The 18,120-nt window shown below is 45.8% G+C and overlaps 1 protein-coding gene across 2 annotated transcripts in view; it reads right to left on the bottom strand.

The window, feature by feature from the left end:
• LOC119167048 (equilibrative nucleoside transporter 2) overlaps positions 1-18,120 on the bottom strand; it is a 149,691-nt gene that overhangs the window by 13,689 nt on the left and 117,882 nt on the right. For both annotated transcript variants that reach the window (XM_075867194.1, XM_075867195.1), the window contains 5 exons: positions 15,947-16,028; positions 14,605-14,753; positions 13,183-13,277; positions 8,035-8,085; positions 3,524-3,609 (listed from right to left, as the gene is read on the bottom strand). In XM_075867194.1, the coding sequence (XP_075723309.1) occupies positions 3,524-3,609; positions 8,035-8,085; positions 13,183-13,277; positions 14,605-14,753; positions 15,947-16,028 (463 nt within the window). The remainder of the gene's footprint in view (positions 1-3,523; positions 3,610-8,034; positions 8,086-13,182; positions 13,278-14,604; positions 14,754-15,946; positions 16,029-18,120) is intronic.

The raw sequence follows: 18,120 nt of genomic DNA, 5'->3' as shown, positions 1-18,120 counted from the left end.
AAATCGGGCTACGAAGTTTCCAAATATCCGTTCCTCTATTCAAAACAAAGCGAAAAAAACAGAGCAATAAACACAGCCACAAGTGGTTTCGAAACCCACAAGCAGGAAGACTAGGCGAATTGGTGTAACATCCATGATTCCCATGGTGGCTGAACACAGCACTGAAGTTCACCTAGTACATATTGTAGGAAACTCTATGACGCTGAATTATTGTGCCCCGCAACACCCCCCCCCCCATATTAAAAAAATACTACACTGCCATTGGTGCGACGTCAGCCTTTGTAATTCTGCACGCAGCCCAGCAGTGGTGGCGTCTTTTGTCTCTTGTGAAGAAGAGAATTTTTTCCCGAGGTTTTCTGGTATGTCTTAGGCGCAACCAAATGAATAGAGGAGACAGTTGGGCCAAAGAAAGCATAGTTGACAATAATTGTTGTGCTTAATTAACTATAGTGTACTGATAGCACCGTAAATTGATACGAAGTGATGTGGACGAAAAGAAATTATGACGTCATCGCACTGGTGATCTGAAGCTTGAAAAAAAAAATAAACATTGGAGCTGGGAAGTTTTCCGTAGCATTATAGCATACTAGCCAGTAGGCTTTACTCTCCTCCACCCCTGGCTCGGACCTCCTTTCCCACCGATCTCCTTAGCTCCATTCTCTCCCTTCACTCACCAACAGTTGCACTGTGGGCCTGTTAGAGTTTCGTTTGAAAAGCTTTAATGCAGCGCGATACTATAGAAAAAAAATCACAGCATATCCACGGAGAGAATCATGATCAGCGGGCGAAGCTCCGGAGGTATACACCGGTAAACCGTGAATCCCGCTCGCCGTCGTTCCACAGTTCCGATGAGGCTGTTCTAATGTACTTCCGCGGCAGAAAGCGTGAAGAACGCGCGCGGTTCGCCCAGCTGGCGATTCATGGCGGAGAGTTACTTGCGGCGTTCTTTCCAGCATTGGACCGTGTTGGGCACGTTTAGCGTGAACGCCAGGTCTCGGTTGAGCACTTCGTCCATGAACGCGCGCCCGCCGCTCTCACCGCGCGAACGAGCTGGTGATGGGAGCGAGCGCCATCTAGTGAGCACTCCGAGCACTCGCGAGTGGCTACTACGGCCACGGCGGAAAGCCCACAGACTAAGGAACTACGCCTCCAAAACGACACAAGGACACAAATGTCCGTACATCCCGTCTTATGGCCGCGTGTCGTATTGCGCTACATACATTAAAGCTCCCTTCAGTGCATTCGCTTTCCCTCGCACCTGCTGAACTCGGTAGTTCAGCAGGTGCGAACTTTTCTTGAGAGAAATGTGAACCCACTACCTTCGAATCGCGCGCGCTCGACGATCCACCAATTGAGGAACGATGAGAGACACTTCCCCGCCCATTTCGTTGGGTGTTGCAGTGTTTGTAATCCCTGCAGGAGTGTCAGCCATCGACGCGCGTACGGCCAAGGCGGCGAGGGTGAAACGCTGTTTTTGCCAGAAGGCGTCACGAGGCGGCAGCTCACCAATGACTTCTCGTGTGCAAACCTAGACTTATTGTCTCAGGTTATTACTTTAAGACTTATTGTTTTAGGTTAGTCTCGACGCTTTCTCTAGCCTAGCTTCGACTCATTTACGTACGCAGGGCGCTTCACGAAACAAGAACTAAGAGTTATAAAACTAAGTGGCTACTACTGTAAGTGAATAAAACTAACAAGTTCATTGCCGTAATGTTGTGCTCGTTAGAGTACTTTAATTTTGCGCGTAATTACTTCTTTGTTTACGATCTGGTATGCAAAGTTCATGATATTCTCTTTAGGGCCGTGTGCGAAGGCATTCCAAAGCGACAAATCCTTTTTTTTTTTCTTTTAGTGGCAACGTAAACTCTGCACAGTGTTTTTTTTTTTCTTGCGTTAAAGAATCTAGCGATACATGAAATACAACGACTTGACTGCACTTGCTCACTACCGCATTGCAGCGTTCTCAACCGTGATTGGATAGAAACAACTGTGCACACAGACCATGGCTTAATGAGGGGCCACAACACGGGCTTCAGTGCGGCGGCTATTTTTGACTGCAGCACACGCCAAGGAAGCGTCGTCGTCCCTGACAAGCAATGGGGTGAAGGTCCGCACACGGCTGCTTCTCTCGAAGAGCAGCAGAGGGCGCTGCAATACGGTACTGCGAGTTACTTTTAGAATTTATTTTTTCTAAAAGGGCGACGCTCGTTACAGTGTGTTAGAACCTAGTACACTCTACCTCAAGGCGCCACAATAGAGGTTTTAACAAGCTACGGAAACACGTTACGGAAAGGCGGCAACACGTAACCGGCTGACGAGTGCGCATGCGCGAACATTGTAGGCGCATACGGAAAGGAACCTTCGTGAAGTTGTTTACGGCGCAACACCAGAAAAACACAGGACAGGGAAGGATCAAAAGAGAAAGAAAAGACGGCGCTGACTCACAACTGTTGTTTATCAGAATGAACGAGTGAATGCAAAACTTTATTACAAATATTTATTTTCGGTGAAGGTGGAGCCCATAGTATAGGGCCCCTCCTGCAGCGTGTGCCATCTTGCAAGCTCTGTGGATTAAAAAACGGGGTGAAATGTACATATATATATAGGTACTGGTAGCCTACATCACGACATGCGCAGAACAAGAGGTCGTGATGTCGTGATGTAGGCTGCCAGTACCTATATATATATATACAATTCACCCCGTTTTTTCTAATAAACGACAGTTGTGAGTCAGCGCCATCTTTTCTTTCTCTTTTGCTCCTTCCATGTCCTGGGTTTTTCTGGTGTTGCGCTGTAAATAAGTTCAAGATAGATCCTAACCAACTGGCCCAACTTACTGTCTTACCGGAAAGGAACCTTGTCGCATTTCCGTAAAGTGTTTACGTAGCTTGCTAAAGGCCTCTAATGTCCCTCAGTCAGTAAACCACCCCCAGACGTCTAAAGCAAATGTAGAAACCGAAACAATTGGGACCAACAAGAAGGCTATCAAAAGGCAGCTAACCAGACGAAACGAAATAAAAGACCACAACACCGACAAAACAACGACGTTTAACCACCTATCAATTAAAGCGTATCACAGAAACAAAAGGTTAAAAGAACAAAATAGAAGGCTGTTAACCAGAAAAAAGTAGGAGGCCACGACTCGTAATCCGCGAAGCACCATGACCTATCATCAGCAGTATTTATTTCGTGAATATGCATGGATGACCTTCGGCCTAGTGCTCTCCCATAGAAGAGTATCAAGTACTCTAAATCAGTACCAGTTTTTTTTTCTAAACACATTGTAGAGTACAGTGTACTCTAAATCGTCGAACCTTTTTTCTAAACACGTATTTTATGAGCTAGTGTAGAGTGCCAGCAAGGTACGCTAGTCCAACTGGCGGCTTTCAGCTCTGCCATAGAGTACCAAGTACTCTAAATCGTTAACTTTTTCTAAACACACATGAGTAGTATCCGATGCCATTTGACGCCGCTTTTATGCCATAATCAGTGTCAATAAAGAAAAAGAAGCTAGTGAACACACCTGACCATTGAGGTTGGAAGCCATGTACTTTTCGGGAAAGCAACCAGCCAGACCTGTGCCGCCTCCTTGAAGAAAGCCGCAGAATACTGAAAGAAAAATATGGGCACATAAGAAATGCGATACGCGACAGCTCATTCTTTGAACTCCGGAGTCGCGCTTATTGTTATGTCCAACGTTACTAGGACCTGGTTCAAGTAACGTTGGTTATTTCTGGGTTGGCTGTGGCTGCGACGCCGACGAAGAAGAAGAACGAAGGCCGCAGCAGTAGCAGCAGTATCCCTGAGTGGGCCCACCATCCCAGTTTTGCCAGATACGGCTTACGTGACAGCGCTAAGGTTACCAAATGCTTGTTTGCAATGTGGAATAGGTAATTTGGATAAATTTAAAGATTTCGAGCATTTAAGGTATTGCTGGAATAAACAGTGGTGTGTATCTCGCCAGTTAGAGGTCACTTATACCAGATTGCACTGTACAGCTCCACAACTAAATTATTACCTTAACAAAGCTCGACTCAAGGCGTCACCGCTGTGCATTTTTTTGCAACGAAATTGAAACAATCGAACGTTTATTTTTATTCTGTCATCAAAGAAAAATATTTTTAGTAGCCCCATTACAAAAGCTAGGAATACAAGTAAATGTACCAGTACTTTTATCACTTGGCGGCACTTCATTTGGTTACTGCCACGGGGATATATGCTCCACTGTGTTTGATTACATCAATGCAACTAAAAGATTACCGTGCTAGTGAACCCTAGCCTTTTCAGATCTTTAGTTTATAATTCGCAGCAGCGTCTGTCAGGAACAAGAGGTGGTTTCACCACTTGCTCAGCAACCATTTTTGTTCATTGGCAGTATTATCTCTAAACTAAATTTTCAGATTGGCTTTAATTTCATTTTAGTTTCATTTAAGTATCCTGCCGCCCGGTTCTTGGCCCATCCCCCTCTGTGGGTGAGCGCCATCCATCTGAGGTCATCAGCATCAGCATCAGCATCAGACCGACGCCGCTGGCGGCAACCACCCACGACTTCGGCGCGCAGCGCCGAGAGAAGAAACGTCCACCTCCGAAAACGGCAAGTCACCAACTCCTTTATTTACACATATATCCCGGCCGCCTGGATCGTTTGTGCATATATGCGTATAGTACGTAACACTGCCACAGGAGGCGCCACACGACATCGAAACCGAAACTAAAATAAACGAACAGCAAGACACAACACTTTTATCTTAGACTTAGTGACACGCGCTAGTCCATCCGGATATATCTCGCTCTTGCGATGCGAATCTGCATGCCGAAATTCGGGGACCCTTAAGCTTCCCTTTTAACGTGATGATAGTTATAGCGCGAGAACAGAACGACGACTCAAAGACAAGAAAGACACGAAGGACACGAGCGCTTGCGCTCGTGTCCTTCTTGTTTCTGTGTCGTCGTTCTGTTCTCACGCTATAACTATCGTCATGTCATACCAACTAGCCCGAACTTCCACTCTTCCCATCTAAGATTTGAACGCGATAGCGTTATTCTGTTCCTAGTGCGTACATCTTTCTAACACACTTAGTGTATGAAATGTTTTCGAACTTCCTATGCACCCACTACGAGGTAGCTCTTAAGGGTGCAGTAGCATGTGCGCCTTTTGTAGTGTGTGACTGGCTTTAAACTATGAAATCATTGTGATATTCCCATGTTCAGACGCCCGATGGCAAGTACGCATGTACCACGCATTACTACGGCAATATTTCGTGCCGGCGTATTTTGAAGCGTGTATACAGGATGTGTGTGTGTTTGTTTGCAAAGCATGAAAGTTGCTTTCACTGAATCTATTTCACATCTATTCACCAAGACAAACATCACTACATTGCAATGAAGACACCTTTGCCCAAATACACATGACAATGTTGACATACATGTACACAAGAACTCAATGCGTTTAGATGAAATGTTCAACGATTTCGAGTACTTTGTACTCAACTATGGGAGAGCACTGAGCCGTCCCGCTGCACATGGTGCGATGCATACTTCTTCAAAGCGTTTAACTAAACGGATTCGCAAGTGTCATAGTGGTTGTATAAAATGTCTAAAATACGAAGGGCCACGTATGCATCGCTGGTTATGGTTGGAGAACTTGAACGTCCACGTAAATTTCGCCAGGGATTCTGAAGATGTCGCCGTGAAAAACGCAACCTATCAGGTAGTAACGACGGAACTTTTTAACTCTTAATATATGTATAGTTAGCTGACATAGAGTGCGTATGGTTCGTACGGATATAAGCTAGCACGTGTGGTCTTCAGTGTTGAAGTGCAGGCGCGCCGCGGTTCTGCCGGCGGAGCTTACGTCCGGTATCCGTTGTCACGGCTACATTATAACGGGCAACACTCTAGTAACGTGATGGTATACTCGAAACATAAGTGAGACACCAAAAAAAAAAGAAAGAAATTGGTTCAACGAAAACAACCAATGATAATTGTGACGGTCAATATAAAACACCGACTAACAATGCATACTATAGCCGGAAACTTCAACGTAGACAATAGGACCTTAAAGGAGCCCTCTAACACTATTAAATCACCTATTTTTATGTGTAGTTTGCGTAGACCGATAGCTGCAGATAATTTCAGCCTAGGTCTAAGCGCCGTTATAAATTGATTTAATACTTTGAATGATTAGTTAATTAATTATTTAATTATTTAATTAATTAAATAACTAATCGATTGATTGATATGTCGCGTTTAACGGCCCAAAACCACCATATTATTACGAGAGACGCCGTAGTGGAGGGCTCCGGAAATTTCAACCACCTGGGGTTCTTTGACGTGCACCCAAATCTGAGCACACGGGCCTACAACATTTCCGCCTCCATCGGAAATGCAGCCGCCGCAGCCGGAATTCTATCCCGCGACCTGCGGGTCAACAGCCGAGTACCTTAGCCACTAGACCACCACGGCGGGACTGATTTAGCACTTTAATCACGCAATAAAGTCACTACATTGCTACCGACGGTATTGCCACGTTGTGGCGCTCGCCAGAAAATGACGCCGGAAGGTTGCCGCCATATCATTGTATAAATGTAACATTAGAAGCGATCGTAGTGTAGGATCAAAACTTAGGTTACCAATCTAATTCATTTTTCTTCTGTGTGCTGTTTCATCGAACTCTGAACAGACGAGGCCACGACAACAACAACAAAAAAAAAGATAGATCACTGCGACTACAAAGCACGACAGAGGCGCTGGCTGCTGCCATTTCGCCACTGGATTTTTGGCCTGCGCGGGTCTTTCTTTTTATTCCCTCTTCTTGCTTTTGGGAGTTTCGGAGCTGCCTCTTTCGCACGTGCGCTGTTGAATGGGTGCAGTGCACCGTTGTTGTTCGTTGGGCGGCCCCCACATTGTGGTTATAAGAGGGAAAAGAAGAGAAAAGTGGGCCCCGTAACTGTGTGCATCAGCGTGCGACACCTCAACAGTAGCTCACATGGGATGGGGGTTAGGAGTGATTGAAAGGATAGGATTCAAGGTATATAGAGAGAGAAATGCGCTAGGACAGCGAGCGACGACGTAAGAGAGATAGGAAAGATGGAAACACGGTCACAAGAGTCTGTGGACGGGGCACCACTTGCGAGGGCTCTTGTCGGCGACAGGAGATGGCGTAGGGCTAATGCAGTCGGCCAGAGCTGCGCTGTCGTCGTAGGGAACCGGCGGCAGGAGGTGGCGTAGGACCAACCCAGTCGGCCAGAGCTGCGCTGTCGTCGGAGATCGCGAGGGCACAACCGGTCGGCACGGAATCCAGCGAGCGAGTGTTCGTTGAGCGGCTCCCCGAACAACACGTGATAGGTCAACAACACTTCACTGTTTTGGTCGTTCCACAAGTTCATTTCTCAGAATAAGAAGATCAATTGACTCGGAATGTTGTAAAATACAGCAGAAAATACCTCGCTTCGACACGGTAGCTCCCGCTCACGTTTTGGCAAGACAGGCGTCAGGCACCACGCTCGTTATACTGTGGCAACAAGATCAACATGACTTTGAAAACAAGAAAGAAAAAAAGCAAGCAACGTCGGGGTGCCAGCTTCCCCTGCGTAGGCGCTTCCAGCTTATTTCATTGGGGCAGCCTTCCGACGTCAAGAGCGAGCGGAATGTGGTAATGTGACCCCGCGAAAATAGAGTCAAGGGCCAGCATTGTTTTCGTGTATTTTGAATTTCTAAGTCGAATAACTTCAGATTGCGAGCCGCTATCACTGCCGTTTTTGCTGCGTCATAGTATATCTGCACATCAGTCTACGCAGCCCGCGAATAAAACATGGGGGGTTGAATAGTGTTGAAGGGCCCCTTTAAGACCTAGCTTCGCCCATTCGTCATGATTCACTTCGCGGAGATGCATGGATCTTTTTCGTATGCTATAATATAACCGACAACAGATTAGAGTACTCTCTACCACGACTAAGGTGTCACGTACCTTGATCGCTAGTTTCCCGCATCACAAATGCAACAGTCTGAAGTCCAAAATGAATGATCACTTACTGTTGATGAGTACCACGATGACAAGTGTGGCGGCCATGAATGCTGTCTGGTCTGCAGAAAGGAAACGTGAGATTGCTGTAAGGGCTATGTGACGAAAGCGGCGCTTGCACAAAAAAAAAAATCAAGTCATTTTACATAACTAAGCGGATCCGCTCGGCTATGCGTAAACCTACACAGTATAAAGTGCTCGCATTTTCGTTTTACGTTATTAGCTCTTAATTGTAGCTTCTCGTTCGTGAACGCAAACAAAAAAAGTGAAAGTAGACAGCCATTCATTTGTATCGCACGAAGCTACGAAGGAATTCTCGGAAGGAAAAACACCTTAATGGCCGAAAAACTTTTCCTGGTCCGGGGATCTAAAGTGCAACAAATATCCTTTGCTGGGTGGTCAAACTCAGCTAAGCAAAAAGCTAGCTGAGTTGGACAGCGTGAAGCATTACATATGTTCAAGCGATTCGAGTTGTCATGACTCGCCTTCAAACTGCCATTTGTTAGCTTCCTGGTTAGCTCAGTTGGTAGAGTGAGTGACCAACCGGAAAGGTGTTGGTCCTGGGTTCGATACCCGAACCAGGACGCATTTTTCGGCAAACGAAGAAGCTTTTCTTTCTGAGAAATCCGCCTGGATTTCGCAGTGGCTTCATTCTGTACAAACGAGTGCTTTTCTCTTTTTTTTCCCTATCTCAACCCATCCGCCACCTTGCGGGATCCTGCATAACTCTCTTGCATCGTGCATGACCTCCGATATTGCGGATGCGTGGCGTGGTCCCCGCCACGCATCCACCATTTCGGAGGCCATGCATCGCGTGAATGTGTGAGTATAACATCAAAATAACGAAGTAGCATTCAGCCATAACTTAATTCGTTATATCCGATAATCGCTGTAACAGTAGAGATAAAGCCTCGCTCCAACAAATCGGCAATTTCTCGAGAGAGAGAAACAGCCCTCGTCTCTGTTGCTATTTCGGACGCTGCCGTGTACACAAGACACCAAATTGGCGTGTCGCTTCGCTTGCCTTTCTCCAGCGCCGGACAAGTGGTGCTGCCTTTGGTAGTCGCATGAGCTTCCAAAGTTTTCCCGTTAGGGACAACTTTGGAAGCTCAAGTTGTGCCGTTAGGGACAGCTTTAGAAGCTCATGCGACTACCAATACGGCGGCGCAACCAGTGGAATGCCGCCTACCCCCTACAACCCTCACTGTTCCCTTTCTTTTTTGGCAATGAATGACCAATCCTTCCGCCCCTTTATAAAACAATAAACGAAATTGCGCGTGCACTGTCTTACAGCGCTTAAGTTGCGCTTTTAAGAGTGAATACACTTTATAAGCGACCCCAAACCATCCACCGCCATCGGCGGCGTCCGCAGTCTTCTCTCTATCTTTAAAAGAAAGAGGACTTGGCGGGCCGCAGCGCGACGCTCTACCGAATAAGCCACGGACGCGACGCTGATATCGGTGTCAGTAACGCGCCTTATACCCCCTCCCCCTTCGCTCGCTGCAGCTGCGCGCGCACCCCTTTCTCTCGCGCGCGCGCCTTCTCTCTCAGTCTCCCGTCGAGAGCGGGTCTTGAGAGGGAGTAAAGTTAAAATCCGTTGGCATTCGCCAGTAAGTTAACGTAAACTCCCCCGTGTGATCAAATTGCGATTCCCAGGAACCATTACACCATAAAGGCACCATAGTGTGATTTTTAAATATAATAGTGCGAATTACTAAATACCCCTCATAGCATCACCCCGTGTATTCGCACTTAACCATGTTCACCCTCGGGGAAATGCTTGGGAGTATTTTGTCAGCTTTTGAGTTCTGAGCCTGACGTGAACAATATAAGTCTTCGCCACAGCCGCTATCACTGTGGCTATCGCGTTTTCAATTTCATTGTAAAAAATAAATACGTCTGTGCTAAAATCCTTCATAAATATGTTGAGAGACTAAAAGTTACCAAGTGTGCTCACAACATCATCAAGGTAAATTACTCAGCGACAACCAGGGCAACTAGTGCAGCCCTGTAGACAGTCGTTTTCTGGCTCAGGTTGTGGAGAATTAGATTTAAGAGGTGTTCCTATGTTGAACCTTGTGTCTCGGGTAGGTATGATGAGGGGTTGATGAGTGATATGTACTCTGGGAAGCGTCGCTTTCGGGTGCCAACTCCCCTTCCTTTCTGACAACGGTAGGTATTTTTGTCACGGGAGGGTAGCCCGGGCGTAAATTTTGCCGATACGGCCTCATCAAGAGTGAGGCCCAAGGAATTTTAGCTCTCCCATAGGAGAGTACCACGTGTATTCTACATCAAGATTGATATGTGGGGATTAACGTCCCAAAACCACCATGCGCTCATGATAGATGCACTCTACATAATTAACCACTTTTTCTAAACACACATGTTCATGTGACAGCCAATAGTTTGTTCACCGTATATAGTCCGTAAAAACTTTCGTGCTCATGCTAGCACGCATTATTGAAGGCGATAGTCTTTCTTGGGAATCTTCGACAAAAAAGTTTTGGTACGTCTGTCTGTGTATTTGTCTGTTTGTCCGCCCTTAACGATACCTCGAGAGGCACCAAACGGCCGACCCCATCCGCAGCGCCCACCAATATTGCTCAAGCTTCAGTGGTCCCACTTATTTATTTATTTATTTATTTATTTATTTATTTATTTATTTAAGACATACTGCAAGCCCATTGAAGGGCCCAAGCAGGAGGAGCATCACGAGAAAAACAAAATTTAGGCACAATACACATGATACACTGATTAAAATAGTTTGAACAAATACAGGAATGCATCAAAGTTACAAAAATCCGCAATACACGTGGTACACTGTTGGAAATATATTGTACACATACACAAGAGTACATCGAAGTTGCAAAACAAAGCAATCAGAATTCAGTTAGTTTATTTCAATCTGTAATAGTACGCGGGAAAAAGGAAAACTTAAAAATATTAGTTCGAGCGCTGTACGGAGTCAGAGATTCGAGGTGTCTATGCCGTGTGCGATTCTCGATTAAAAATCAATTATTGCGCATATCTGAGGCACCATAACAACACGTCAATGTTTTCTATGTGTGCCTTTATACTAGAGAAGGCACACACAAGTAATTCTAAGGACCGCAGTGTTTATCACGCTGCGCTGGCACCCTGCCGCGGTGGTCTATAGTGGCTAGGGTACTCGGCTGCTGACCCGCAGGTCGCGGGATCGAATTCCGGCTGCAGCGGCTGCATTTCCGATGCAGGCAGAAATGTTGTAGGCCCGTGTGCTCATATTTGGGTGCACGTTAAAGAACCCCAGGTGGTCGAAATCTCCGGAGCCCTCCACTACGGCGTCTATCATAAATCATATGGTGGTTTTCGGAAGTTAAACCCCACATATCAATCAACGCTGCTCTGAATCTGCAACGCGATGCTCAAAAAGGTGTTTCCATAGAGTTTCTTAATAAACACTAGAGGGAACTCTGGCGCTAGTGTCTATGGGAGCTGCAACGCACGGCGCTTCAGCGAGCATGGGAATGATGGGTAGTACACACATTTGTCTAAACTTCGTACTTCTGGCCTGATTTTGGCTCCGTGTGTGTTCGTGTGGCTTGGAGCTGTTTTCTCGCGAAACAAAAATCAGCGAATGTTCAGCGATTGTGCTTCACCACCTCATTATTTTAGACTTACCTTTCCGAATCGGGTCACGAAGTTCAAAAGGTTTGAATGTTTTTTTCAAAACAAAGCCAAAACACAGCAATGAACGAAGCCGCAAGTACGATTCGCCACCTGAAAGTACGAAAACTAGACAAATGTGTGTACTACCCATCATTCCCATGCTCGCTGAACGATCGCAGCGCCAGAGTCATTTCTAGTTAATTTTAGGAAACTCTATGAGTGTTTCCAACGGTTTGCTAAGACGACACAGTGGTGGCACCTGCCAGTCGCTTTGCATTCCACACCTTATCACCTCCGAGACAGGCGTGCATCTTTCTCCGCAGGCCGCACGCCTTTCTTAGTTTTTGAAGATAACTACCAGATGGCACTCGTGTCTAACGTGCCGAGATGCGCTCGTTCGCCTCCACTACACGCTCGAGGCACTCTAACGCAGCGCCTCCAGAATACCATTCACCAATTTTCTCGCGCAGAACATCAAATAAACGTTGTTTGCAGTACCTCCAGACGCCAGACGTAAGACGAGCGTCTTTCTATGACATTTGCAGAGTAACATGCAGATTCGAGGCCAATTTTTTCGTCCTCCTTTTCCTTTTAAGGCCCGACCACACGTAGACGCCTAGCAGCGCGCCAGCGCGTGGCTTTCGGACGCAGCGCCGCGCACCCTCTCGAAAGAGGGAAAGGGCACATGGTTACGCGTAGCTGCGCGACCTCTTTCTCCATAAAGAGAGGGAAAGGGCGCATGGTTACGCGCAGCTGCGCCACCTCTCTCTCCATATAGGAATAAGGCGCGGCGCGGCGTCAGGAAGTCACGCGCTGGCGCGCTGCAAGGCGCACGTGCTGTCAGGCTTTCATTCTTTGCTACCCAAACACGTGCGCCCAACGAAACAGAAATGAAAAAATAAAAAAAGAATGAAAAAAGAAAGGAAAGAGACAAAAAAGAAGCAGAGAGAATGAAGAAGTGAGAAATGGAAAGAAAAGAGATAGAAAGACAGAGATATCTCCAACTCTCGTGTTTAGATTATCTGGTATACGCCAAAATTTACGTGGAAGGGCATGGGTGTACACCTAACATGACTGATAGGCCGTGACATCAAAACAGCTCTACATGCTTGCTACTTACGCAACGATCAATGACGATGATGGGACATGTGGCGCAGCAATCGTACTAATGCGATCGACTATTAATCGATACGTGGGGTTTAACGTCCCAAAACCACCATTTGATTATGAGAGACGCCGTAGCGGAGGGCTCCGGAAATTTCGACCACCTGGGGGTTCTTTAACGTGCACCCGAACCCGAGCACATGGGCCTACAACATTTCCGCCTCCATCGGAAATGCAGCCACCGCAGCCGGGATTCAATCCCGCGACCTGGGGGTCAGCAGCCGAGTACCTTAGCCACTAGACCACCGCGGCGGGGCTAATGCGATTGACTAATGAAAAGAAAAAAAAACATTGTTTCACGTTCGTCCAGGTCGATTCTCGATTGCACCCGCTTTCTCGAGACTCACACTGATCGGTGTCCACCTTGACTAGTGAAGCCGTGGCGACGAAAAAGAGTGTACAGCCCAGGAGAGGCCAGCCGATGCGCACGGCGGGTCGAATGCTGCGCACGAAAAATTCAACAATGAGCCTCAAAACAAAAAAAAAAATAATGGCGGCAAGAATCCATAATTGACTACGTGCGTGTACACGTAGTGTTCCTTGTCCGTATAAAGTTCGTGCGCAGGTTAATATATCACTTTAATAGAGTCATGTGTAAAAAAAATGACCACAGGCATGAACATGAATGGCACCGAAAGTCATGCGTGGGCCACACCTGCGTACACCGGGTGAGAAAGTTAACTAAAGGGGAATCAAATATTGATAAAGGTAGACTGTAGTAGGAAGAAAATGAAAAGGGATTGAAAATAATGATTTGGTGCAAATGATCAATCAAATGTGAATTAACAGTGATTAACATGAAAGCATTAGCCGAAGACCTCATCGGGAGCTAAGGTACAGTCATATCTATTCGTATGGCAAGTTTGTGGCGCAGCGTTTCTTCTGGCAATATATTTCGCTTTTTTTTTCATATTGATATTCGTGAACGAGGAGACAGCGCTTAGTCGCAGAAAGGTACCGTACGTTCACAAACGTTACCTTACGCTAAAACGTTTTCAAGAGCAGACGCCAGTCGCTTCGAATGAATTACGTAAAACCAGGGGTCACAAACCAGCGGCTCGCGGCAGGGCGTCAGGAAGCCTCCCGTTCCCTTTTTCACTTTTAATCTGCATTGAAGCCGACTCGGCATTTCCGACCTCGAACCAGGTTCACACTTGTAACCTATGTTTCTAAATTGCAACCTCGTCATGCGCGTGCAGATAATTAAACATCGTTGCTTTCCCAGTTTTTCACAGTATTGCCAATGCGCCGAATTTCTCGCCTTGGCCGTCAACATCCTCCCTCCTCCCCCCCTCTCTTCCCGTTTGCCGATCTGGCCCTCGCTGTGTCGGCTTGACGTAAAGTGGCCCTTGACGACACTCTGACGCATCCGATTAGTCACAGAGGTAGTTTTCAACGAATAGATTTGCGAGTTGGCCCAAGCTCCCGTAGGTCCCTTCAATTTTCAACATCAGCTGCCACGGTTCTTCAGGTTGTAGCGAATCCCCCGCCATAGGTGCACGCATAAGGGTGAGAGGAGATATCCTTTCTCGCCTATATCTATAGGGAGGGGGGGGGGCGGGTAAGTTTTGTGCTTTTAGTCAATCGGAGAGGGAGATATAATCTCTGCTCACGCCCTCGCCCCTCGTGACGCATCAAAATAATTTTTTTTCGTAAAGTTCTTCAGAATTCCTTTTTACGAGAACTGAGCCTTCCTCAAACAGGGGTTAATGTTGGGCTAGTTGGTTCGTACTTTGGAAGACAAAAAAAAAAAAAAAAAGACTTCCTACCGATGGCTGAGGTAGGTGTTCAGGACCAACGAGAGAATGTAAGGTGCCTTGCTGGCGATGGCCAGGTAGCTGGTGAAGGCTGCTTGCATGTCGCTCTTCGTGTGCACCTCGCCCGACGCGTTCACGTCGCGGAACTTGTACCTCCAGTACTGCGTATAGGGCATGCATAGAAACGCAACAGAATGACCAGAGGCGATTTTCCAGTGAACACTACAGAGCTGAGTTGATGTATACTCTTCAAAAACCACGAATCGCGATCCGGATATCCAATACTGGGTAATATTAGTTTACCTATACACTACCTAACAAACATGTAAGCATGAATAAAAGATGCAGTTAGCGAAATTCCTGTCTTGCGTGGTTCTACAAGTGAAAAGAAAGCAAGACCTTCCGCTAAAGTTTAAGTTTTCTATTTTCAAATGGTACAAATGAGTGTTTACAAATGGGTAATTTAATAATAGTTGCACATAGGGCGAAAACACCGCTGCTGCATGACACACATGATGTTCAAGTGTCTTCTAAATTATTCCCAAAGACAAACATCGTAACTTTTACTCACGCTAATCTGTATGCAAGAAAACTGTTAGTTAATAAAGCTAAACCTAAATTTTGTTTCTGCTGCGGACTCATGGAGTCTGCGTAGATGGCACTCTGGGCAAACTAGGCGCAAGCTTTCAAAGACACCGATCAATTTGCTGTTGTGTTAATTACTCAAGAAGTCTTGGCCACAAACGGGGACACAGGTAGCGAAGGTGCCATTAAACGTGGCTGGTTGTACGGCTGACTTGAAACAATCAGTATAACTTCTTCATCATCATCATCGCCATTATAATAATCACCATCATCATCAGTTTGACTACACTCACTGCAGGGCAAAGCCCCCAACGTGGTCCTGTGGTTTGTGCTGCCACGCTTTGCCTGCAAACTTCTTATTCTCATCTGCCCAACTAATTTCCTGTCCCCCTCTCGCGCAGAGCCTACGCGCTACGTGCCTGGCCCGTGTCCATTTCTTCTTCTTGATTTCAATTATATCCTTAACCCCCGTTTGTTCCCCGACCTATAAATTATATCTTTCACCCACGTTCATTCCCTGACCTACTGCTCCCTTCGTGTCTTTTAAGGTTACACCTACCATTTTGCTTTCCTATCGCTCGCTGCACCGTCCTCATTTACCCTAACCTAACTTAACCTAGACAATGTTTTACACCTGCCATTTCCCTTTCCTATTTCTCGCTGCACCGTCCTCATTTAACCTAACATAACCTAACCTAACATAGACACTGTTCACCACGGTGTACTTTCCGGTGCACTCTGGCAAAAAGTAAAAGAGTAAAAATCTTACGTCATCAGCAGTGATGAAGAAGTTCCATGGCAGCAATGAGCCAATACCAAACAGGAACATGGTGAAATTGACGAAATGGTATCTGCACAGACGACACATATTTTCTCACGGTGAAGATGGTCGGCAAATCGTTCGACACAACATCTGCTCGTTTACGCGAATGTATTCCCGAAACCGAGGCAAAACTTAATTGGATGACATTGCACGAATAATTAGGTGGTGCATCTTCTTGCGCGTTCCCTAATAGCACCATTGACACAACGAACGTTGCCGAAACATTCAGAAAATTGCTTCAACGTTGAGGCAACATGGCGTTATATTAGGGTTACTATTAAATGCGAGGCATTTCTTTGTGTACTGCCAGCTCGTTTGGTATCTATCTATCTATCTATCTATCTATCTATCTATCTATCTATCTATCTATCTATCTATCTATCTATCTATCTATCTATCTATCTCTGCCTGTCTGTCCAATAAGTCCGTCTGCCCGTCCATCTGTTTGCCGTATGTATGTATGTATGTATGTATGTATGTATGTATGTATGTATGTATGTATGTATGTATGTATGTATGTATGTATGTATGTATGTATGTATGTATGTATGTATGTATGTATGTATGTATGTATGTATGTATGTATGTATCATCATCATCAGCCTGACTACGTCTACAGCAGGACAAAGGCCTCTGCCATGTTCCACCAGTCAACTCGGTCCTGTGCTTGCTGCTGCCAATTTATACCCGCAAACTTCTTAATCTCATCTGCCCACCTAACCTTCTGTCTCCCCCTAACCCGCTTGCCTTCTCTAGAAATCCAGTTAGTTACCCTTAATGACCAGCGGTTATCCTGTCTACGTGCTACATGCCCGGCCCATGTCCATTTCCTCTTCTTGATTTCATCTATGATATCCTTAACCCCGGTTTGTTCCCTAATCCACTCTGCTCTCTTCTTGTCTCTTAAAGTTACACCTACCATTTTCCTTTCCATTGCTTGATGCATCGTCCTCAATTTAAGCTGAACCCTCTTTGTAAGTCTCCAGTTTTCTGCTCCGTAGCTAAGCACCGGCAAGATGCAGCTGTTATATACCTTCCTCTTCAAGGATCGTGGCTATCTACCTGCCATGATTTGAGAGTGCTTGCCAAATGTGCTCCACCCCATTCTTATTCTTCTAGTTACTTCAGTCTCGTGGTTCGGCTCCGCGATTATCACCTGTCCAAAGTAGACATAGTATTTTACAACTTCAAGTGCACTATTACCTATCTTGAAGCACTGTTCTCTTCCGAGGTTGTTGTACATCACTTTTGTTTTCTGCAGATTAACTTTAGGACCTACTTTTCTGCTCTTCTTGTCAAACTCCGTATAATCATGAGTTGCAATTCATCCCTTGAGTTACTCAGCAATGCAATGTCATCGGCGAAGCGCCCGTTACTAAGGTACTCTTTATGAACCCTTATACTTAACTGTTCCCATCCTAGGCCTCTGAAAACATCCTGTAAGCACGCGGTAAATAGCATTGGGGAGATTGGGTCCCCCTGCCTTACACCCTTCTTGATTGGTATTGTGTTGCTTTTTTTATGAAGCACTATGGTAGCAGTTGATCTCCTGTGTATTTTTTCTAGGATGTTTATATATACTTCATCGACGCCTTGACTACGCAGCGTCTGCATGACGGCTGATATTTCTACTGAATCAAACGCCTCCTCGTAATCTATGAAGGCTATGTATAGTGGTTGGTTATATTCCGAGCAATTCTCTATTACCTGTTTGATAGTATGAATGTGGTCGATTGTTCAGCAGCCTGTTCGAAATCCTGCTTGTTCCTTTGGTCGATTAAATTCTAATGTTGCCTTAATTCTGTTAGCAATTACCTATGTAAATAGCTTGTATACTACAGAGAGCAAGGTGATCGGCCCGTAATTCTTCAAGTCCTTGTCATTTCCTTTCTTATCTATTAAGATGACGTTATCATTCTTCCAAGACTCTGGTACTCTTCCCGTCAGGAGGCACCTCGTAAACAGGGTGGCTGTTTTTCTAACACAATCTGTCTTCCATCTTTCAGAAGATCTGATGTTACCTGGTCCTCACCAGCAGCTTTACCTCTTTGCTTGCTCTCCAAAGCTTTTCTGACTTCTATCATTACTGGTGGGGTGTCATCTTGGTTAGTGCTAGTTCT

The sequence above is a fragment of the Rhipicephalus microplus genome, chromosome 6, assembly GCF_043290135.1.
Source record: "Rhipicephalus microplus isolate Deutch F79 chromosome 6, USDA_Rmic, whole genome shotgun sequence".
NCBI lineage: Eukaryota > Metazoa > Arthropoda > Arachnida > Ixodida > Ixodidae > Rhipicephalus > Rhipicephalus microplus.
This window is presented reverse-complemented; position numbering and strand designations above follow the sequence as displayed.